Source organism: Chrysemys picta, chromosome 1 (genome assembly GCF_011386835.1).
Source record: "Chrysemys picta bellii isolate R12L10 chromosome 1, ASM1138683v2, whole genome shotgun sequence".
In the NCBI taxonomy this organism is placed as follows: domain Eukaryota; kingdom Metazoa; phylum Chordata; order Testudines; family Emydidae; genus Chrysemys; species Chrysemys picta.
In genome coordinates this window covers 259,185,841-259,210,960 of record NC_088791.1, presented here as the reverse complement: position 1 = coordinate 259,210,960, position 25,120 = coordinate 259,185,841, and the positions used below count along the sequence as shown (strand labels likewise).

General features: G+C 42.7%; 1 protein-coding gene across 2 annotated transcripts in view; it reads left to right on the top strand.

Annotated features, from left to right (window-relative positions):
* Nucleotides 1-25,120, top strand: part of CLDN10 (claudin 10) — a 96,491-nt gene that overhangs the window by 62,278 nt on the left and 9,093 nt on the right. Inside the window, exons 1-3 of one of the 2 annotated variants that reach the window (XM_005305002.4) lie at nt 1,023-1,568; nt 16,358-16,519; nt 16,689-16,770. In XM_005305002.4, coding sequence (XP_005305059.2) covers nt 1,349-1,568; nt 16,358-16,519; nt 16,689-16,770 — 464 coding nt within the window. In that variant the 5' untranslated portion in view covers nt 1,023-1,348. Of the gene's footprint in view, nt 1-1,022; nt 1,569-16,357; nt 16,520-16,688; nt 16,771-25,120 lie in introns of those variants that run through there. The other variant, XM_005305003.4, reaches the window with a different exon arrangement.

Genomic DNA, 25,120 nt, shown 5'->3' with positions numbered 1-25,120 from the left:
GCAGATGGTCAGATTTCTGTGGCATTGTGACCACCTATTTGGAGTGTCACTTCAGACTGCTCCGGCAGCAGCCACACTGACTTAGTACAGGACCTCTGCTCAACAGTGATTCTACAGCCAACGCAAGATATAAACACATCCCGTAAACAAGTTACTCTCCATAGGAGAGATGAGTGTATATACATTGCACAGTCACCAATCCTAGCGACTTCTCGCTATCTCTAGGCTAGCAGCTCAATACCACATTAGTGTTTCCCCTTACTAATCAAGGGAAGACCATAGCTCTGGCTAACCTATGTGGGCAGGCAGGCAGACAGAGAGCACAAGGTATAAGAAGCCCCAGAAGCTGGCGCAGACCATGATGCATCCTGATACAACAATATTCTGGTGCTTTGGGATCTGGATTACTTGGTAGACTAGCAGAAGCTGTTTATGAACTAAATTTTAGATGGTAAAAATGGAGGGTACAGTGGCCAACAAATATGCAGAGCCTCTAGGACATAGATGGCAAAGTAGAGTGCTGACCCCAGAATATGCTGGGTGCACGTTGTTTGGTGGAATAGTAGAGACAACCATTACTGGGTTTGTGGCCACGATTTGGCAGGATCCAGATGTCACATCCAAGTTTTTGCAGCACTGTTGCACTGGGGTGCAGCAGGGCCCAGATTTAAACATAGGCCAAACATGTTCTGTTCTCCATGTAGGCAGTGGGAATGGTGGGTTCCAACGGGCTGCATCAGCTCCAGCTGCCAGACCTGAGATTTTGCGGTGCTGTCATGCTGGGAGGTGTCATGGTCCAGTTTTTATTGGTGAAATCAGAGCGTCTACACCTGCCCTCTATTTAGACATTAGCATTTGGGGGGGTCTGGCTACAAACACTGGCAGGGATCCGGTGCGTTCGGGCTCTCAGCCTGGTCCCTTTGTGATTTAAAAGCAACACACACCTCACAGCCGCGGCTGCTAAGGAGAAAGGGAGCTCTGGAAATAAAGTTAGTGCGAGTGGCTACGAGGGAGGGAGGGAGGGAGAAAAGTAGCTGCGCCTCTGGGCTGGGGGAGGGCAGGGGCGCCGGCTCTCCCGGCGCCGCAGGAGGAAGTGGCTAATCTCCCCACGGGCTGCAGTCAGTCCCCCCGGCTAGGATTTCGCAGGCAGGGGGAGGATGCTCCGCGGGCTGCAGGGGTGGGGTCTCTGGGGCTGCAGCTCCCTCTGCTGATTCGGCTGCAAAGCGGGGCGGCTGCCGGGCCAGGTGCTCTGTGCAGTTCCTCCAGCGGGCGCCTGCTGCTTCGGGACCTCGTCCCTCCGCCTCCTCCTGCCGCCGGCGCCCCGGGCTCCGCTCGCTCAGCATCCCCCATGGCCAGCCTGGCTGCGGAGATCATCGCCTTCCTGCTGGCCATCTCGGGCTGGGTGCTGGTCTCCTCCACGCTGCCCACTGACTACTGGAAGGTCTCCTCCATCGACGGCACCGTCATCACCACCGCCACCTTCTGGGCCAACCTCTGGAAGACCTGCGTGACCGACTCCACCGGCGTGTCCAACTGCAAGGACTTCCCCTCCATGCTGGCACTGGACGGTCTGCACCAGCCCCTGCTGGGGCTTCTTATACCTCTTTGCTTCTCTGTCTGTCTGTCCGCCCGCCCGCCTGCCAGCCATTGGGCTGGGGTAGGCGCCCAGAGCCCTCTGGCTAGTAGGCAGCCCCCCTGAGCTGCTGGCCTCCAGCGAGAAAGGGCTAGGCTCATTGATGGAGCATTATATACACATACATCCCCAGAGCAACGGGCCTGCTGCAACACAGCTGGCAAGGCCTCCTAGAGAGGTTGCAGATGAGAAGAGCTGGCATTGGGGTGCCATCCTCTAGCCAGCCTTTCTAGTAATCTGCTACAGATCGGGAGGCAAGAGGTTAATTATTTGGTGGGAGAGATTATGAGGGTTTGTTTGCTGGGGTCGGGAGAATGCTCTTTATAACAATGAAAAAGACCAGAAGAAACCTTTTCAGAAATCATATTTTGGCCTCTTCAGCTTCTGAATGGGAGAGTTTGGAGGGATGACAGTAGCAGCCGTGGTTAATGGAGGGATTTGTCAAAATAGTCTCAGCAGTTTAATTTCTGTTTGGTGCACTTCAACTCTGGTTTTAGCCCTTCAACAAGTCTTACTTACCTGCCATAGGAAGCATTCTTTTGCTTGGTATATCAGCATAATCTGTATTTCAAATCAATGCATCAACATAATACCTATACAGAGAGAAACAATCCTTACCAATTTACGGTTGAATAAAATATGGTTTCAAACACTGCATGTAAAAATACCTGTTTATCAACCATAAAGAATGCGCTTGTTTCCCAGGGCAGTAGGGAAGCAAGTTTTATACACACATTGGAACATTTTTTAAATATCCCCCAGTATGAATTGTTTCCCTTCTATTATTATTTTGCTGAAAATCAGACCTTACATGCAAATTTTAAATATTACTTGATGAACTTATAACTTTCTTCAGGCAACTTTTTAAATTAACATAAAGATATTTCACTAGATACAGTTTACATTAATATAATTCTACATCCTGCTTTCTCCTATTATCAAGAATTATTTATTTTCCACTTGGAAGCTCAACAGTGCATCTGGAGTTGATAAGAAAAGAATGGAAGCTATTATTTCTATTCTTTCATTTGTTTTTAAGCTATTGCTATATTTTCCTTTATGTTTTTGCAGTGATTGGAGGGGAAGAATGTAATTCTTCTGTAATTAATGTTCTTTTCCTTTTTACTAAGTGGTTATTAACTCCAGATGTAATTACTTCATTGATATATAGTAATTTAAAAGCTTGCAACAGGTAGGTAGGCACAAATATGCATTGCTTAGTTTTGAAGGGATCATCAATACAGAATCAGAACTTTCAATTTTAATACAGTGTTTAAAGCTAAATATTATTTTATTGCTGCAAATATCTCCTTTTGTGTAATTTAAGAGGAATCATATACACTCTTTAGGCAGGAAGGATTTTTCTTAAAAAACCTTTACACCATTTTGAGTAAACTGTATAAACAATATGTTGGTTGCTACTTTACTTGTTTCAGTGCTTAATCTACTGCCTGTTATATTTAACCGTTGCTCAAATTTTTATTTGAAAGGTTGAAAATGATGAAGGAAATTTAGGCAGTTTCTGAAGTTCTGATGACATGATTATTATCACAGTGCAATGGTCCTACAATGTATCCCAACAACACTACAGATAACCTCTGAAATAACCTGCTGATATTCAAAATATATACCTAGGCAGACAGAAGGTGTTAAAACAGGCATAATCATTTCTGTAAAACAAATTAAGATCTACAGCATTTGGTATATTAGCACGCCCCCTTTTGTCATGTGGCTGTGAGAGAGGGCAATAATATTTCTGATGTGGAAACTGCCTTTTAAAAATGGTTGGGAGCTGAATGGCTATAGTGGATTAATAATGAGATATAAAACCTTTAACTTACCTCTCCTATAAAAGGTCCCTCTAGAGCTGATCAGAGATACAGTGCCAGGTTAATGTAGGTCACCTTGAACTACTCTTGCTTATGCTGTTCCTCATTTATGGACAAATAGAGGAGTTCACACCCGAATCCTGCCACTTGTTCCATGCGAGCAGACCACGGCACCTGCGTAGAGTCAGTGGGCCAGATCCTCAGATACTGTAATTTGTCTTGTCTCCATTGATTTAAATGATACCATGATAAATTACATCAGGTGAGGATCTGGCTCACTGACTCCAATAGGGCTTGGCATTGGTGCTGCGATCCTCCTCGTTGGAGTCAGTTGGAGAATCATATTCAAAGGCTGCAGCCATTCAAATGGTCATCTTTCAAAATTACTAGGGCTGTCAAGTGATTAAAAAAATTAATCGTGATTAATCGCACAATTAAAACATTAATCGCACTGTTAAACAATAATAGAATACCATTCATTTAAATATTTGTGGATGTTTTCTACATTTTCAAATATATTGATTTCAATTACAATACAGAATACAAGGTGTACAGTGCTCACTTTAGATTTATGTTTTATTACAACTATTTGCATCGTAAAAAAACAAACGAATTTCTTTTTTCAATTCACCTAATGCAAGTACTGTAGTGGAATCTCTTTATCATGAAAGTTGAACTTACAAATATAGAATTACAAAACTTACAAATATAGAATTACGTAAAAAAACTGCATTCAAAAATAAACAATGTAAAACTTTAGAGCAGGGGTCGGCAACCTTTCAGAAGTGGGGTGCCAAGTCTTCATTTATTCACTCTAATTTAAGGTTTTGCGTGCCAGTAATACATTTTAACGTTTTTAGAAGGTCTCTTTCTATAAGTCTATAATATATAACTAAACTATTGTTGTATGTAAAATAAATAAGGTTTTTAAAATGTTTAAGAAGCTTCATTTAAAATTAAATTAAAATGCAGAGACCCCCGGACCGGTGGCCAGGACCCGGGCAGTGTGAGTGCCACTGAAAATCAGCTAGCGTGCCGCCATCGGCACGTGTGCCATAGGTTGCCTACCCCTGCTTTAGAGCCTACAAGTCCACTCAGTCCTACCTCTTGTTCAGCCAATCGCTCAGACAAATAAGTTTGTTTACATTTGCAGGAGATAATGCTGCCCGCTTCTTGTTTACAATGTCACCTGAAAGTGAGAATTGGCATTCTCATGGCACTGTTGTAGCCAATGTTGCAAGATATTTACATGCCAGATGCACTAAAGATTCATATGTCCCTTCATGCTTCAACCACCATCCAGAGGATATGCGTCCATGCTGATGACGGATTAAAATAAATAAAATAAATAAAATTCTGCTCGATAACGATCCAACGAAGTATGGACCGACACATGTTTATTTTCATCATCTGAGTCAGATGCCAGCAGAAGAAGGTTGATTTTCTTTTTTGGTGGTTTGGGTTCTGTAGTTTCCGCATCAGAGTGTTGCTCTTTTAAGACTTCTGAAAACATGCTCCACACCTCGTCCCTCTCAGATTTTGAAAGGCATTTCAGATTCTTAAGCCTTGGGTTGAGTGCTGTAGCTATCTTTAAAAATCTCACATTGGTATCTGCTTTGCATTTTGTCAAATCTGCAGTGAAAGTGTTCTTAAAATGAACATGTGCTGGGTCATCATCCGAGATGGCTATAACATGAAATATATGGCAGAATGCATGTAAAACAGAACAGGAGACATACAATTCTCCCCGCAAGGAGTTCAGTCACAAATTTAATTAACGCATTATTTTTTTAACGAGCGTCATCAGCATGGAAGCATGTCCTCTGGAATGGTGGCCGAGGTACGAAGGGGCATGCAAATGGTTAGCACATCTGGTGTGTAAATACCTTGCAATGCCAGTTACAAAAGTGCCATGGGAACATCTGTTCTCACTTTCAGGTGACATTGTAAATAAGAAGTGGGCAGTATTATCTCCTGTAAATGTAAACAAACTTGCTTCTCTTAGTGACTGGCTGAACAAGTAATAGGACTGAGCAGATTGGTAGGCTCTAAAGGTTTCCATTGTTTTGTTTTTGAGTGCAGTTGGGTAACCAAAAAAAAAATCTACATTTGTAAATTGCACTTTCATGATAAAGAGATCGCACTTCAGTACTTGTATGCGGTGCATTGAAAAATACTATTTCTTTTTTTTATCATTTTTAAAGTGCAAGTATTTGTAATAAAACATAATAATAAAGTGAGCACTGTACACTTTGTTTTCTATGTTGTAATTGAAATCAATACATTTGAAAATGTAGAAAACATCCAAAAATATTTAATAAATTCCAATTGGTATTCTATTGTTTAATAGTGCGATTAAAACTCTGATTAATCATGATTCATTTTTAAAACCGCGATTAACTTTTTTCAGTTAATTGCGTGAGTTAACTGCAATTAATCGACAGCCCTAAAGATTACTAAATCTTCTTTTTAATTGGGTATTTAGTTCCATGCTTACTTTTTATTAAGATATGTAAAATCAACAATAAAACTTGTGGGATCAGGAATATTTGGTCAATCAGAATTCCAAAGAGAAGAAAAGATAGGACAGACAGAAAAATTTAAAATACAAGATCAAGAAGACATGGACTATCAGGTAATTTGCTTCACTCTCCCTAGTAAGTGCAGTTCAAGTTAACTGATCTGCAGCTGAACGTTTAGTTTTTATTATGTAGCTACAGCTCACTTGGGAACAAACTAGTTTGAAATGAAAATCTTACAGGGCCTGATCTGGTCGCCATGACAAAATTAATAACTTAGAGAGGAGCAGGAATGCGGTCAATAGCTCTAATAATAAACAACATAGGGCCAAATCCTGGTTCCAGGACACAACGTGAGTGAATGACAGGGAGTGTTAGGAATGGCATCGTCCATCAAAGCCAGGGCAGGATGTACAGCTACATCAGTCTGAGGTTTGGCAGGTGGATCTGAGTAGCAACGGATGCAGCAGCCAAACCTATGCCCACATTCCCCTTCTGTGTGGGGCTGGAGAATCTGCCAAGGATCTGTGTGCCATCATGGCAGGGGTATGTGTTTCCCCTCCCAACAAAGCAGAAGTGCACAGGCTGTACTGCACTTTGGATATCCCATGGGCCAGGAAGGTTTCTGCTTCAACATAAAGTCAAATTCTGCCTAGCTCTTAGGGTATGTATACACTGCACTGTAAGCACAGGGTTAGTAGAACTCGAGTTAGCAGACCTTGGGTTTATTAACCTAGGCCTTGAGTGTCTACACTTATTTGTAACCCCAGGTTAGGAATAGTTGAACCCTGGGTCCCACCCTTGGGCTCCAGAGTCTATACTGCATTATGCATGCCCGAGTCCAACCACACATATTCCAGACTTCCTAGTTTCCAAAATGTGGCCACTGAGACCTTATGTTCATGGTGCAGTGTGGAAACCAACCTGTAGACTTTCAAACCCTAAGTTAACAAACTTCTAATTCAAGTTCTACTAACCCTGGGCTTACATTGCAGCGTAGACAAACCCACAGAGTCAACAGCTTAGGCTAAAGATTTCCTAAACGTTATTTAATTTTAAGACTGTTTTGATAACTCAAATGATAGAAAGAACAGGAGTGTCCGTGGGAATGTGGAATACTTTTGGTGGATCCCAGAGCATGAGGCTGTGTCTATACTGCAAAGCCCTGGGTCCCGACTTGATTCAGGCTTGGGCCCTCCACCCCTGTGGGGTTCTGGGACCCAGGGTTTGAGCTGTGAGTGAGTGCAATTTGTGTGTAGATGGGAGGGGAGTTAGGCTTGAGCCTGAGTTCAAACCCTGGACTTCCATGGCAGTGTAGGCATACCGTTAGAGAGCTTTCCCCCTCTTCCCCTGCATGGCCTTCCTAGGACTAAGCTGAATTCCAGTTCCTATGATCAAGGCAATGTAGGAACTGCATCCTCCCTATCCCCCTGGGTAAGGAAGCATGAGGGAGTGAGGAAGAAAGGAGGTGGATCAATTGCTCCATCCCCATTGCCAGGCTCTAGCAAGCAAGGCTACCCAGTCCCATGCAGAGAGAATGTGCTGCACTCTCCATGAAGGTGGGTAGCAGTGTCCATGCTCCCCCTGCACTAACAGTATGTGTGTGTATGTGTGTAAAGAAGGGATTAGGGCTGTATAATGAGGTCCCTTTGGGACAATGCAGCTCCATAATGCCTCTTGCTAGGCCCTATGTATAATGGGCACAATATAGCCCATCGTGTTTAAGGCCCAGTCTGACACTTCTTACACAGGCAAAATCATCATGTGGGGTGGGGTGGAGGATTGCCTGAGTAAGGAAGGCACAAACAGGCTTTTAATTTACCACCCTTTTAATTATGAGTGCTGCTGATCACAGACATAAATAATAATAAAACAACCAAACAACATCAGCATATCATGTAGAGCATTCCACACCAGTGGATCAAATGACTCATTAAAATAACATAGCTGAACAAATATGTACTTATGAAATAAAAGGGGCATTATAGCTTAGAAACCCTGTATTGAACCACAAATGCTATGGGTGTGTGTTTGAAAAGGGAATCTGTGCAATATCTATAAAGCAATCTCACCGTTTCCCATGATGTAGTCTTAATGACAGCATAGTATTTATTTTATTTATTGAAAGCACCCATCCCAGAGCATTATACATTTTTCCGTGCATTATACTTAATAGATGTGTGAGCTCCACATAACTTTTTGTCACACATGACGACAATGAGACACTAAAGATCATTACCTAACCAGATTCTTTGGAATGTGAGACAAAACATATTTGTTAAAAAAAAACCTGAAATAGTTTTCTATCGGAATGTTGCTGAACATGCATAATGTGGTGAAAACACGTTAGATACTCCTAATAACTATTTTGTTCCTACTCTATTTAAAATGTGTCACTTTAAGTCTGTTTTGGCTGTTGTTTATTTGGATGCCCAACAGATGCATGTAATGATACACCAGTGCCAAATAATTAGTGGTGGCAATATGTGTGTGGAAATGGGGGATTTCTGGTCTTCATTAGAAGATACTGATAAAGTACACCTTGGCAATCCCCCCTTTGACTTGTTTGGCCTTTCTAAATTGTATTGAGCAATGTCATGTTCTTGTTAGCTAGTTTGTATCTAAGAAAAAATCAACAAAGCAAAAAATGTGTCACTGTTGTAACCAAACATATTCACATGCAATAAATTTAACTCTGGTCCAAGCAAGCAGAAGTTGGACTAGATAAAAAGATCATTACCCTGGTTCTCATTTCCAAGCCAATCTCTAACAAATCTTCTGCAGCTATCTACACGTTTTGCAGTTTTCTGTATTGCCTGGCACCATAGTAACTAGGTAACTCCCAGGTAAATTAGAGCTGTATAATGAGGTCCCTAGTGGAACTGATGGAATCTTCTCCCTGGCTCCCTTGTTTCATTTACATTGTCAACATTTTAATTTCTAAATTCTGCATTAAAAAACACCGTAATTGGATGATTTCTTTGGTGAGCTGCATTGAGCTAAGTCTAGTTGGCCTACAAAACTGAGAACTTTTGGGCAACAGATTCCAGTGATATTCCAAGTCATGGCATTTCTACTAATTGAAACTGTTTCCTGTTTGAGTGAGTTAATTATTTCTTGCAGTCTCACTATCCTCTATTATTTCCAAAGTGTGCTTTGACCTTTACAAAGGAATGAATCTCAACCATGTTGTTTTTTTGCATAGGCTAGTTATTTTTGGTAAATGTTTAATATTTCTCCTAGGAGATTTAGCCATAAATTAAGCTTTAGAGTACCTCTGGGTAAATAAATTCATGCTTCAGCACCTTAATGTGTTAATTAGCAACTAACAGTGGCAGTAAATTGGACCTGTCAAAAATAATAGCTTCCTTGGCCAGTTTTCATCTACTGCTTTACCTAAATGGTGTTACCACAAACACATTTCCAAAACAAGGAAAATAAGGTGATGAGAGGTTATGAATATTTATATTGCTACAGTTAAAAAAATGAAGCAGCTTATTAGCTACATATGTACATACTTATGTATTTTTTTAAAGGACCAAATTTTGAAGTTCCTGTTAAAACTTCACTCCTACTGACGTCATTGTCAGCTTTGCCTGAGGAAAGAGTGAATAAGAGTGCAGGATTTGGCATAAAAACGGGAGGTTCATTATCAGTGGAATAGGAATTGAAACAATTTTAGACTGTCATTCTCCTTTTCTCCTGGCAGTCTACTACTAATAAAATTTCACTCTATCCGAATCAAGTATATGTGACTTTTACTACATAAACCCTCCCACAAGTGGGCAAGCCTTTTACAATATGTGCCGGTGCAGTCTAGAAAATAATTCAAATTACTCAATGTTAGCCTACCCAATATTTTGGTTTGTTCTCAAAACTTTTAGTCACTAACTTCTTTCTGGGTTTTGGGAACAACCCTAAACATTTGGAGGTGCTCCTATGATCTATTCAATAGTGGTTTAGCACAGATCATATTGAAAGAATTTCTCCTCTAAGGCTCAATAGAACAGTGTGTGGGAATTTGATTGCATGCTTAGCTTTACCTACATTTTGCTGATGAACCCTATCAATACTAAACACCTTCCATAGTTACTTTGACCCAAATATGTGCATGTGGAGCAGATGGGAGAGATGAGAGGCAATGGCATTCTGACTCCTGAGTGAGCTGTGTTGCCAGGAGGGTGGGGCTGAGGAGCATAACAAAGGGGTAGAGCCCCGCGCGGATACAAAATGTGTATCTGCATCTGATCCGCAAAAATGGTCCATGGATAGCCACAGATTTGCAGGGCTCTACAGAGGGGCGCTCTCAGAACATCCTACAGGATCTGCAGAACTGGGACCTCAGGCTCTACAAGGTTTCAGGGAACATCTCTTGTCCTCTCTGGATGGCCATTAACTCTATCCGCAGAGGGGAATATCTCTTAGGTCTTCTGTCCAGTTTTTAGTGTCTGCTGCTTTTCTGCAGCTAAGCGAAAGGGGGGAATATAGACCTTACTTTAAAAAAAAACCTCTGCTCCATCTTAAAATGCAACATGTTCTGCATATAGTAATTCCAGAAGCAAACTAGAAAACTATATGTGAGTATCCAGAATACTTTTCCAGCTCACAGCTATTTTACAGTAATGTTAGTGTAACAACTTTGGTAGCAAGCTAAAATGTCTTGGGTATGGTTTTTTTATGCATTTTTTTCTACATTTACTTTGCCACATTTATACATGTGTATACATGACTTATATATTGGATGTTTGTAAATAGTTCACATTTATTCAGATTAATACTGTTTTCCTTCAGCAGACATTTGTCACAGGAGTGCTATATAAATAAGAGATAACTACATTATAGGCAGGGCTGGTAACACCATTTATTTGCCTGGCAATTCCCATTATAAAATTCTGTTTTCAGTTATAATTTTGCCAAACTTTAACTGTTTGAGTTAAAATCCATGCCAGGTGTCTACCTCAAGCTACCTTTTTTGGGGGGTGAAAGGGGCTAAAAGGGGGATAATTTCAGCCAGAACAATTCATATATTTCTTAGAATTAGGCTAAGGAAAAATACATTGTTTTGCAACATAAAGAAAAAATTCCCAGAATTTTTTTAAAGAAGTTTTAGCACTGCCATGCTTTGGAGCACGGACTTGAAAGGTGGCAGGGGAGTGGCCTTTGTTTCAGGGATGTGCATCTTGTTATCCCTGTAAAAACGAGCCCACACTGTGATTGAAAAAATCACAGTTCACACATGCTCAGTCGAGACTTCTTAGAGTTTAGTAAAGTAAAATTGCTGAAGACTCTTCCCTCACTGATCATGCTCCAGCATCTCACAGCTCCTAAGCTAGTGCTGACATGACTGCATGCATCAGTCCTACAGCGCAGGTTCCCTCCGTCCTAAGGCTACAGGGGCAAAGCCAGACTTTCCCTGCTTTTGGCTGCTCGGGGCCAGGCTTGGGCCAGATGCTAGAACTGAGAACAGGGAAATTCTCTCCTGTGCTCTCAGTGACCACCCTGTTGGTGCTCAGGCACACTGGAGGAGGAAGCCACCTGACTTGAATGCAGAAGGCATGGGCGCCGACTCCGTGGGTGCTCCAATAGTGGGCGCTCAACACCCATCGTCAGCCCCACGGATCAGTTCCTCCTCCTCCCCCCAGCTCTCCCACCTGCCAATGGGCCCTGCCGATCAACTCTTCCCCCTCCCTCCCAGTGCCTTCCACCCTCTGAGATCATCTGTTCAGCAGCATGCAGGAGATACTGGGGGGAGGAGGGGGCAGGAAGAGGTGGGGCAAGGGCAGAGTGGGGCCAGGAAGAGGTGGGGTGGGGGTGGGGACTTGGAGGAAAGAGTGGAGTGGGGGCAGGGACTGGGGTGGAGCAGGGTCGAGCACCCACCAGGAACTCAGGAGTCGGTGCCTCTGGCAGAGGGACAATAACTGGAGCTGGGGCCGGGGGTCATGCAGGAGGGCTGGTGGAGTAGATTGTGACGTTGAGCCTGGGGTGGGGATGGGGGTGAGGGAGAGACTGGGATTGGAGGCTGGCAGGGAAGGGAAAGAGGGAAACAGACTGGTGCTGTCTGGTCAAAGAGACAAGAAAATAGGGAGGCATTGTTACAGGAGAGACTGAGTTCAGAAGAGGAGCCAGGGAGGGAGACTGGGAGTAGCAGGGCAGGGTGTTTAAGACTGGGAATGGGGGTGGGGAGGAGAGAAGGAGTGATAGATATGAGGAGGAGACCAGGTGCAGGGGGGACAACTGGGCCTGACTGAGCAAAGAAACACAGGAGGCAAGAACTCTGAGACTGGATGAGAAGCACAGAATGTGAGACTGGGACTGAGAGCCAGTGGAGACAAGGAACATGGGCTGGTGTGACAGATTTTTGTTACCAATCTGCCTGGGGCATCAGGTGATCAGGCTGAGGCCGCAGGATTGTTAGGGGAGGAGATGAAGGCGCACACCAAGTGAGTAATTTTAAAGCTTTATTAATTAAATAACAGCGGTGAGTGCTGGGTTCTTCCCACGTCACTTTCAAAGGAAGGAAGAAAGTGCCCAAGCCCTTACCTGCTTTCATACTCACACACGCACAATCCAATGCTGGCCAAGTCCGGCTGTAACGTAAGAAGAAGAGGGGGAAGGGTGGACGAGAGTTCTGTTCTGTGCACAGGCCATTCCAGGTCTGCTGTTGATTCTCAACTTGCTTTAGCTTTTGGGAGGGCTTTAGGCCCTGGGTTTTTTGGGGGGCGTTTTGTCCCGGGACCCCAGGCCCCTGTGCTTTTTGTACCAGTCCCAATCGGCTTTTTGTGGCTTCCTCAACTTTCCCAAAACACACCGGCTTCAGGGACATGAGACTTGCTGACTTTTTCAGTTTTACTAGCTTTGCAGCTACTGCGGTTTGGTTCAGCTTAATTTTTTATTTTTTTTATGGCTGGTCGGGGTTGAGATACAAGCTTTTGGCTTTTTGGCATCAGAGACTCTGTTTGTGTGCATTGGCCTTGGGAGGCTGGAGTCAGCTTCTTATCTTTGGACCTAGCTGGAGCATTGAGTTAACCCGTTCCCTTCTCCCTTCTTCCCCTTCAGCCTCTCGCAACCTGCAAAGGAATTTTTCACTCCACACTCACACCTTCAACCCTTCCTGAAATCCTTTCCAGTGCGTCTCAAAGCATTAGCAATATACAATGCTGGTGCTTACCCAGGGGACCCCATGGGGGAGCAATTTTATTGTGACACTGGGATGGGGTAACTGGAGACTAGGTGGGGAGAGAAACAGAGAGATTGGGGGTGGGGAGGGAACTGGGACTGGCTGGGCAAGGAAACTGGGAACAAGGAATCAGAGGTGGAGTGTGGGAGGGATCAGGAATGGCTGGGCAAGGAGGCTGGGAGTAGGAGCAAATGGGGAGACTGAGGCTGGAGGAAGCAGACTGAGGTGGGGAATCCAGAGGAGTGAGACTAGGACCTGTTGGGCAAGGAGACTGGGACTGAGATCAGAAGCCTCAGGAGTGAAGATTGGGACTGGCTAGGTGAGGAGAATGGGATTGCAATGAGGAGTTGCTAGTACAGTAGACAGAACTGGGACACAGACAGGTTGGAGAGAAAGAGCAGAAGGTGCTAATCAATACTTGGGAGGAATGGGCAGAAGAGTCTGTGTCCACTAAAGCACACTCCCCTCCAAAGTCTGAAATGGAACCCAAGATTCTTGAATCTCACCCTTCCTCTGCTGTCAAGAAATAGATGTAAACCTACTGGCAAGGTATACCAGCCCTTTCTACTGCTGGGCCAATTAGAGAAGGACAACTCCCTACTGCTACTGTTCATGCCATTAACTCAAGAGGCAGAGATCTGTGCAGTTGATCTAAACCCTGATAATGATCCATGTACATGTCAATATGATACCACATGATGGAATTTGTTTTTTCAGTTTACTTTTTTTTTAATTGCCTTAAAACTACATTATTAAGATTGCAAAGTCAAGCACTCAAAAGATAGGAAATATCAGAAGTAAAGTTGTCTATGCAACCTCAACTTGGCCCCTTTGTGCATACGCATTACGATGTATGATTACATGATCTTTAATGACATGATCACATACTATTTTTTCTACCCTATTCTGGGGCTGAATCATAATAGTATATTGAAAGAGGCTGTTGTCTCGAGGACCCCAGCTCATTTGTTTCAGAAGTTGGAAAGTCGGTAGTGAGTTAGTCAGTGGACTTCAGAAAGAAAAAGGATGATGTCATAGTCAAGTAGGGTTGCCAATTTTGGTTGGATGTATTCCTAGAGGTTTTCTCAGATGACATAATCTTTAATTAAAGATTAATCTTTAATTCCTGGAGACTCCAGGACAATCCTGGAGGATTGTCAACCCTATCAAGGCAGTTGTGTTCTACTCTAGAGAATTGGAGTCTCTCTCTGACTCTGTCATTTAGTTCCTATGTAATGCTAAGTAAGTCATTAACCCAAACTTTTCACAGGTTGTTGCTAATTGTGTGTTCCTCATTTTCTTGGTGCCCAACACGAGTCTCTAGGGTCTGATTAGCAGAAGGGCTAAGGACTCACAGATGCAACTGAAGTCAATGGGAGCTATGCTTTGAACATACTGAGTGCTATATAAATGCTATGTACTCTGAAAAATCAGGGCCTACGTGTCTCAAATTTGGCACCAAAAATTAGTGGATATTTTTATTATTAATCTCACTGTGCCTCAGTTCCCCAGCAGTAAAATGGATTAATAATATCCCCTCATCTCACAGCGGTGTTGTGCAAGTAAATCCATTGTTTGTGAAGTGCTCAGATACTATAATGATGATCACCATAGAAAACCCTATGAAGGAAATTAATAATTCTGTTTTCAGAGAAGGATTTGAAAAGTGTGCAGTAAATAAGGCCAGGAGCTACACACTGAACAATGAGGAGAAAATAAAATATTTAATAGTTGTTCATTAAATGAGCATTGTCTCTCCTGTGCACCAAATGAGGCAGGGTCTTGTGAAAAAAATATGTGATCACATAATTAAAGACCGTGTCATAATCCATACACACAAGAAAGCCCAATTCAGGTTTCCCCGACAACTTAATTTCTGCCATTTCCTAACTTTTGAGTGTGTGACTTTGCAATCTTACTAATGTTCTTTTAATATAGTGTTTTCATGTGTAATATACATAAATAGTTAATAGATAAAATGCCATTAGCTGGTATTCAAGAATACATAGGATAGTTCCTGAGTTCTGTAGGATCAATAAAACTTGGTGTACACTGCAAATGGCTTCTTGTGTGTTACTTTTTACATGGAGCTCTAACCAATACTATTTTAAAATATTTTGATGAATGCACACTCCATTAATTATGTACTTTTACACAAGTTTCCTGTTTATTTGGTATCTATCATTAAGAAATCTATTAAGGCTGTGAGGGAATGGGTAAAGTATAGCATGTATTTCTGATTGTATAGTAATACAATCAGAAATGTTTTTCACACACACACATACACACACACACAGGTATCAAGATGAAATAAATAAATAAAACTAATGCAAGTATATATTCATTTTAAATGAAAGCCATAATATGTTATAAGGAATAATCTCTTAGTGATTATTTAATTGTACAATATTGCATTGCCCCACCCATAATTACAGTACTGTTTATCACAGTATTTCAACTATAATTACGGTGACCAGATGTCCCATGTTTATAAGGACAGTCCCGTTTTTTGGGACCTTTTCTTATATAGGCGCCTATTACCCCCCCACCACCCCCGGTCCCGTTTTTTCATAGTTGCTATCTGGTCACCCTAACTATAATTAATTTTCAGAAGGTAGAAAATAGTACTCAGTTTATCCTGTTTAAGGGCATTACCTCTCTGAGGTACTGGGTATCCTCAAGTGCCACTGAAGAAAGGCCCTCATTCAGCAAGGTACTTAAGCATATGCCTAACTTAAAGCATACAAGTAGTTCCACTGAAATCAATACTCGTGTGCATAAAGTTAGGCACGTACTTCAATATTTCGCTAAATCAGGGTCTTTGGCCCAGCTTCTCACAGGTAGGTAGGCTCCTAATTTCCAGTGAAATCAGTAGAAGTTAGGAACCTAAATACCTTTGTGGATCTGGGCTTTAGTGCCTAATCCAAAGCCCATTGCACTCAATGGGAGTATTTCCTTTAATTTCAATGGGATTTGGATCAAACTTTAATTAAGATGAAGGGACTGATCATCTTGCAGGTGGTATGCAGTAGTCTGTATGGCCATGCTCAAAAATGAGATTAAATCACAAGAAAAGACAGGCCATAATTCTGCTTACAGTTATTCCTGTGCAACCATGGGCAGAGTCAACCAAAGGTACTACAATGAAAACCATTAGTTAATGCTATTCTAATATCAGAATTACACATTGTGATTACAGGTTATATCCAGGCCTGCAGAGGACTCATGATTGCTGCTGTCAGCCTTGGATTCTTTGGCTCCATATTTGCACTGGTTGGGATGAAGTGTACGAAAGTTGGAGGCTCAGATCAGACTAAAGCTAAAGTCGCTTGTTTAGCTGGGATGATTTTCATACTTTCTGGTAAATATGCAATTCTAACTTTAAATATATATTTGAATTCACATCAGACCTCATCCTACTCCCACAGAAATCAGTGGCACAACTCCCAATGGCTTCACTGGCAGTAGGATCAGGCCCATAATTATTATACTGATTCCACTCAATGATTTATTCATCTGGTGCATTTTAGGGTTGTGCTCTATGACTGGTTGCTCCCTGTATGCGAACAGAATTACATCTGAATTCTTTGATCCTACTTTTATTGCACAAAAGTAAGTACTTTTTTATGCCCATGAATTTTTCAAACAAATCATGCCTTAGATTGTTTAAAACATATACCAAAGTATGTTTGTAAAGAAAGTAGATGTTCCCAGCCCCAGACACAGGAGAAATGTTGGGTCTGTAACTTTCTTTCCTCTTATTACTCAAATCAAAAATAGGAAATTGTACATAATAAACTTACTGGTGAATTTAATGAACTAACAAAAACAATTACTTATGTCAAGCCTTCCTATATCACTAATAAAGCAACCATATTTCTCTGCCTAAAGGCATAGTCATGTTCTACAGCAGATGCAGAGGAGTGATTCAATTTAGCTGAGCTGATTCTTATGTTTATATTTGTCACTAATTCAGAAGAAAAATTTCAGAAGATTTATCAGAAGACAGAGATACCCATTGGGCAAATAATTCAATATTCATCAACAGATGAAACAGAAATGCTCTCTTATGAACATTTCATAGAAAGTATGATTTTCACAAAGGGATAAAACCTTACCTTAAATTCTAAATCATCTTGCAAATATTTTCTAAAAGTATTCTTCAGGGAAAATTTTTTTTAATCATGAGTGCCTAAAATTTGGCTTATAAATCCTTATTTAGGCCATGATCCTATAATATATATTTAATAGGCCTGTTGATTAATCGCAGTTAACTCACGCGATTAACTAAAAAAAATTAATCACGATTAAAAAAATGAATCGCGACTAATTGCAGTTTTAATCGCACTGTTAAAAAATAGAATACCAATTGAAATGTATTAAATACTTTTGATGTTTTTCTACATTTTCATACATGTTTCATTCTGGGTTGTAATTGAAATCAAAGTGTATAGTATTTTTTTATTACAAATATTTCCACTGTAAAAATGATAAACAAAAGAAATAGTATTTTTCAATTCACTGCATACAAGTACTGTAGTGCAATCTCTTTGTTGTGAAAGTGCAACTTACAAGTGTATATTTGTTTTGTTACATAACTACATTCAAAAACAAAACAATGTAAAACTTCAGAGCCTACAAGTCCAGTCAGTCCTACTACTTGTTCAGCCAATCGCTAAGACAAACAAGTTTGTTTACATTTACAGCAGTTAATGCTGCCCTCTTCTTATTTATAATGTCACCAGAACGTGAGAACAGGTGTTCGAATGGCACTTTTGTAGCTGGCATTGCAAGGTATTTACGTGTCAGATATGCTAAACATTTGTATGCCCCATCATGCTTCAGCCACCATTCCAGAGGACATGCTTCCATGCTGGTAATGCTCGTTCAAAAATAATGTGTTAATTACATTTGTGACTGAATTTCTTGGGGGAGAATTGTATGTCTCCTGTTCTGTTTTACCCGCATTGTGCCATATATTTCATGTTATAGCAGTCTCAGATGATTACCCAGGACATGTTGTTCGTTTTAAGAACACTTTCACTGCAGATCTGACAAAACACAAAGAAGGTATCAATGTGAGATTTCTAAAGATAGCTACAGCACTCGATCCAAGGTTGAAGAATCTGAAGTGCCTTCCAAAATCTGAGAGGGACGAGGTGTGGAGCATGCTTTCAGAAGTCTTAAAAGAGCAACACTTCGATGCGGAAACTACAGAACCCAAATCACCAAAAAAGAAAATCAACCTTCTGCTGGTGGCATCTGACTCAGATAATGAAAATGAACATGCATCGATCCACACTGCTTTGGATTGTTATCAAGTAGAAACTGTCATCAGCATGTCCCCTGGAATGGTGGTTGAAGCATGAAGGGACATATGAATCTTTAGCGCATCTGGCACATAAATATCTCGTGAAGCCGGCTACAACAGTGCCATGAGTATGCCTGTTCTTACTTTCACGTGACATTGTAAATAAGAAGCAGGCAGCATTATCTCCTGAAAATATAAACAAGCTTGTCTGAGCGATTGGCTGAACAAGAATTAGAACTGAATGGACTTGAAGACTCTAAAATTTTACATTGTTTTATTTTTGAATGCAGTTGTTTTTGTACATAATTCTATGTTTGTAAGTTTAACTTTCATGATAAAGAGATTGCACTACAGTACTTGTATTAGGTAAATTGAAAAATACTATTTCTGTTTTTTTTACAGTGCAAATGCTTGTAATAAAAATAAATATAAAGTGAGCACTGTACAGTTTGTATTCTGTGTTGTAATTGAAATCAATATATTTGAAAATGTAGAAAACATCCAAAAATATTTAAATAAATGGTATTCTATTATTGTTTAACAGTGCAATTGCACACTTAATCACTATTCATTTTTTTAATCATGCGATTAATTGTGATTAATTTTTTTTAAATGCTTGACAGTCCTAATATTTAATTTTAAAACAATGGGACTATTTGTGGTCTTAAAGTTACACAAGTGTGTTTTTGTAGGACTGGGACATAAGGCACCTAAATATAAATGACCTGATTATCAGAAGTGATCTAAAAATTCCCATTTAAGACAGTCGGCACTGCATGTGCCTAGGACCTTTGAAAATCAGGCAATTTATATTTAGATATCTAAGTACGGATTAAGCGGCCACATTTTAGACATTCAGATTTGAAAAAATTGACCTTTAATTATGTCTTATAGATTTTTCATAAGTTTTATTTTCCTTTGTACTTTAACTTCATACTTAAAAACAAGAATTTCAAAAACCCTCTGCAGTGTTTCCAGTTTAGTTCCATGAGCAGTCACTGATTTTTCAAGCAACTCAACAGAAATCTTCCTAGTTCTCAGCCTAAATTCCATTTCACAAAAAGAATGCTGAACATTCTCTGTCTTCTTGGTAAATAGCTCTTCCTTATTTTAACTAACTTACTTAAGATCTTTAATGAGATCTGTGTCAGTGCTAGAATTTCCACTCATTGTTCTTTTTTTTCCTTGACGAGTTAATATTGGTACACCTCTAGCCCGCTATAACGCGACCCGATATAACACGAGTTTACGTATAGCGCAGTAGCAGCGGGGCTCCATTTTCAGTGACTAGGAACTCCTTTTTGCCAAGGCTGGAATCTCCAGCTAGACTGCCAGGCTTTCTGACTAGGATGACTAAAGACCATCTTTGTGACCGTCTCTCTTTATTAAGCACACCTGATTTGATCCAGCAATTGAATGAGTTCCTCTTTCTTATTAATGGCCTCCTGTTCATAACAAGCAGATGTGAATTCCTGTTTCCCCTTACGACCACCCAGAAAATCCTATTGGCAATAGCCTCTAAGGACTGATATCTTAATTTATGGAAAGTTTGGTAGGAATCATTTATGTTGTCTGGACATGCCTGTCAAGATAACTAACAGACATCTCTAGTTCTACTTGAAAGACCTACCACCAAGCTTTCCAAAAATTACACTGGGCCTTCTGTAGACTGTTCGTTGTTGGTATCCACTAGCCCATGTGATCAAAGACAGCTGAGGCTAAAACTTTGAAAAAGCTTAAAGCACATTTTGCTTCATGACCACTGGCAGCAGTTGCCTGGAAGATGAAAAGGCTGTGTTAAGTGAAGAGTCAGCACACAAATCATCACATGCAAAGGGGAAGGCAGAGGGATACCAGAATAAAGCCAGTAGGGATAGGTCAAGCAATGAACTTGTTTTGGAGTATGAGTGGTGTGTCAGTTGACTGCCCTCTCTCCCTCTGCAACAGGTTTTGGTATTCTTTCCTTAAAAATTCTTTCCTGTGTATATACTTGCATACCTTGGCCTCAGTAATTATTATTCTGCTGTTACAGGATGGCTGTGTGCCTTCCTCCTCTTCATTCCAGTGCCTATAGTCTATCCCATCAAAATCTGTCGTATCATGCTTATCTGTCTCCTAATGGACAGCTTTCAATCTATCAAGTTTTTATTTTTTGGTATTTATTGCTGTCCTATTATTTTTCTACCTTTAAAGTGGTTTTGTTTTTTATTCACCTTCTTAGCACGATGCACACCATAAACCATTAAAAATATATTTATCTGAATTTACTTGGCATATAAGCTTTTTCCATTTCTCTTTAAGCGTGTATTGGTTACTGGGCTAGAAAGGTTTAGTGATGTTGGACCACACTTTGAGGCTGTAAGAACCTGCAGGGGTGGAACCTAGGACCATAAAGACTCTGGGCTGCTGACATCTCTGCAGCACTAGTGGAGGCTTAGGCTTGGCTTCCACAGGAGGACCCTGTGAGGTTGGGCTCAGCAGGATGTACTGCCCAGCACGACCTGAGTGGTGGCCCTGCAGAGTCCACTGATTAGCCTGTGCCAATACTTAAACCAGGAAGCCAGGAAGGGGAGCTGTCTGAGCAGTAGCACAGATTGCCTGCTCCAGACCCTGTTTGTGATTAGAACCTAGACTCTGGCTTGTCCTTGACTTCGCTCTTTGATTGCTTTCTGTAACCTAGTGCCTGACCCCAAGCTCCTGGTAAACTGACCCTGCCTGCCTCCTGGTGCCTGCTCTGACCATTAGGTCTGACTGCCCATGTCCTGATTGTGTCAGATGCCTTGCTGATGTAAGCCGGGCCTGAATGAGCTTTCTCCTGACATCTAGCGATGAACTGGGGGAAAAGACTTCAGGAGCAGACCATGTTTACATAGACACACCTACTCTGCCTAGGTGCTCAACTTGATAGAGCTGCTTTGCCAAAATGATCACTTTTGGCTGGTGTTGGGTTTCAAATCACATTGGGGGTGGGTGGGTAATGAAATTTGTTATCCTTATGGTATGAGTAAAGGGCAGCAGAACTGTATTTGGCCTGTCCTGATTGAGGGGGGTCACCCTAAACTGAACCTCACTTGCTTCCCAGTGAAGGGGAGAAATGGCAGGGCCAGTTCCTATCTGGTACTGTGGGCTCTGCCTAAGGAGTCCTAGACAACATTTGACCCTCTCCTCTACACTGTTTAAAGACACAGTTTATTAGACTCAGTTGAGAGTCTTTGTTTTGTTCACTGATCACTAGAGCTGCAGTCACTGATAACCAGGTGCTGAGCCTTACATCTGGTGTGGGACAGTGTTGCAGTGAAAGAGACTGTACAACCTACACCAATAGTGAGGTTCCCCAGTGGCAGGGAGGTTTCTGCCAGCTGAAATCACTGAGAGCTTGGTGAAGTGGCAGAACCTCAGAAAGTGATGCTGCAGCAGAGAGACACCAGTAGCAAAGGGTGGCCGACAGAGCAGCAGGCAGTGGCAGCAGAGTGAATCCTGGTGGTGGCAGCGTGAACAGCGGCAGCAGTGGCAGAGTGAACAGCAGGAACTATGAGCCAGTTGTGGCGGTGCAGTAGCTGAGGTGTTGCTCGACACACCCCACCCCGGGGTGGGAGGTGAATGGGCCTCTGAACTCTGGGTCCTCACTGACCAAGGACAGCAACTGTGAATGGGGTGTAGTAGAGAGGGGGGGGGGAGTGGTGTGTTAAAGGAAAACTTGTTGGACAGACTTTCATGCCACAAGGTGAGAAACTGAGGCAAAGGCACTGCCCAATGTACTCTGGGGTGAGTGTTTGCTCTTCGTCATATGCTTGGGAATTCTGGTTGTGGTGTTTTCCCAAATTAATGCTAGCTTAATTTTCCCTTTTTATTAAAAGGTGTTTTTGGTTTGGGTTGGGTTGGCTTGGCTTTTTTTGCTATACACAGACTCAGTGTTTGTGAGAGGGGAAGTATTGCCTGTTAGAGGTGCCCGGGGTAGTGTTTAATTTTCCCAGATTACTGGGTGGGGGCTTGAGCTGGTTCTTTTTTCTATTGTTAAGAGGAACCCTAGAGATTGAACCCGCCCTTTGTTGCTGCTGACGCCACCTGCTTACACTGCTGACTCGTGGAAAATTGGCATTGGATCTCAGTTTAGACAGCATTTTCTATATTTCACTTCCATTCCTTTTTGATATTAGGGCTATTGCACACAAACAGGAAAAAATGGTTACTCACCTTCCCGTAACTGCTGTTCTTCGAGATGTGTTGTTCGTGTCCATTCCAATCAGGTGTGCACATGCCGAGTGCACGGCAGCTGGAAAACTTTCCCCTAGCAGTACCTGTCAGATCAGCCTGGGTGCCACCTGGAGTTGTCTCTTCATGGCGCTCAATAAAGAGCCCTCCTGCTGACCCGCCACCCCCTCAGTTCCTTCTTGCCGGCTACTCTGACAGAGGGGTAGGTGGGTGGGTATTGGAATGGACATGAGCAACACATCTCGAAGAACAATTATGAGAAGGTAAGTAACCGTTTTTTCTTCTTCGAGTGCTTGTTCATGTCAATTCCAATCAGGTGATTCCCAAACCTAAATTCTGGAGGCGGGGTCAGAGTTCAAATATCCACTGATTGGAGCACCGCTCTACCAAAGACTGCATTGTCTCTGGCCTGCTCGGTGATTGGGTAATGCGATGTGAAAGTATGTATGGAGAACCACATTGCCACTCTGCATATTTCCTGTGTCGGAACCTGCGCCAGGAACGCTGCTGACAATGCCTACGCCCTGATGGAGTGCACTGTGAGCAGAGGGGCAGGCACTTCTGCCAGGTTGTAGCACTCTCCAGGATGCAGGATGTGATCCACGACAAAATCCTTTCAGAAGAGGCTGGAAGCCCCTTCGTCCTGTCTGCCATGGCCACAAACAGTTAAATTGACTTCTGGAATGACTTCATTCTTTCAGTGTAAAAGGCTAATGTCTTGTGAATGTCCAATGAGTGAAGTCTCTGTTCCTTGCCACCTGAGTGCAGCTTAGAATAGAAAATTTGGAGGAAGATGTCCTGGTTGATGTGAAATTGGGAGACAACCTTAGGGAGGAAATCTGGATGTGCCCTGAGCTGAACCTTGTCCTTATAGAACTCAGTGTAAGGAGGCTCCGATGTTAAGGCCCTGAGTTCAGACACCCTTCTGGCTGAAGTTATTGCTACTAGAAACACCACCTTGTATGAGAGGTACAGCTGGGAGCATGTCACCAGCAGTTCGAAAGGTGATCCCGCTAGCCTGGAAAGGACCAGGTTGAGATTCCATGCCAGGACCGGCTGTCGGACGTGCAATATAGCCTGTCGAGCACCTGACCATAGGGTTGGCAAAGACTGACTGGGCCTCTGCATCTGGATGGAAGGCAGAAATGGCAGCCAAGTGAATCCTTACTGACGACATGGACAACCCCTGCTGCTAACGACGGTGGAGAAGATAGTCCACTATAAGGGGTATGGACAAAAGCATCGTAGATGGATGGTGTTGCGCCAACCAGACTGAAAATCTCTTCCATTTGACCAAGTAGGTAGCCCTGGTGGAGGGTTTCCTACTGCCCAGGAGGACTTTCCTGACCAGATCTGAACAAGCGAACTCCCTTGGGTTCAGCCATGGAGTTTCCATGCCATGAGATGCAGTGACTCGAGGTTCGGGTGCTGGAGACGGCCGTGATTCTGTGTTATCAAGTCTGAGAAGAACAGCAAGGTGATTGGGCTTCCACAGACATGTCGTTGACAGGGCCAGGCTGAAGCTATCAATATCACTGAGGCCTTGTCCCTCCGACCTTTGAGGGATGTGAACAAGAGGGATGGGAGGGAATGCGTACAAGAGGTGGCCCTCCCCAGGAAGGAGGAACACATCTGTGATGGAGCCCAGCCTGTGATTCAGGAAGGAACAAAACTGCTGGTACTTCCTGTTGTGCCATGTGGCAAACAAGTCTATCTGAGGAAACCCCCACTGTTGGAAGTTGAAGTTCGTGATGTCCGGGCTCAGGGACCACTCATGGCCATGGAACAACCTGCTGAGATAGTCCGCCAACTCGTTCTGTACTCCGGGGAGTTACAATCCTTCCAGGTGTATCGAATGAGCTACACAGAAGTCCCACAGCTAAAGGACTTCCTGGCAAAAGGGAGAATAGCATGCACCCCCCGTTCATTTATATAAAACATCGCTGTGGTGTTGTCTGTCATAACCGATACACATTTCCCTGCAAGCTGAACTTGGAAGGTCTGGCATGCCAGGCGTACCACTCTCAGCTCTCTGATGTTGATGTGGTGAATGCGCTCTGCCCGAGACCAAAGACCTTGTGTCCTGAGGTCTCCCAGATATGCACCCCACCCGAACTCTGAGGCGCCCGTCACCAACGAGAGGGATTGCTGAGGTCTGGCGAAGGGAACTCCTGCACACACCCACCACCACAGGAGGGAGTCGAGGGTCAGACGAGGCAGGGTGACGACCTTGTCCAGACTGTCCTGAACCGGACGATACACTGAGGCTAGCCACAATTGGAGCAGCCGGAGTGTGAGCTGACATGCTGTACCACATAGGTACAAGCGGCCATGTGTCCCAGAAGCTTCAGGCAATTCCTTGCAGTTGTGGTAGGGAACTGCCTGAGGGTTCAAATAATGTTGCCCAGGGCCTGGAACCACGATTCCGGGAGGCATGCC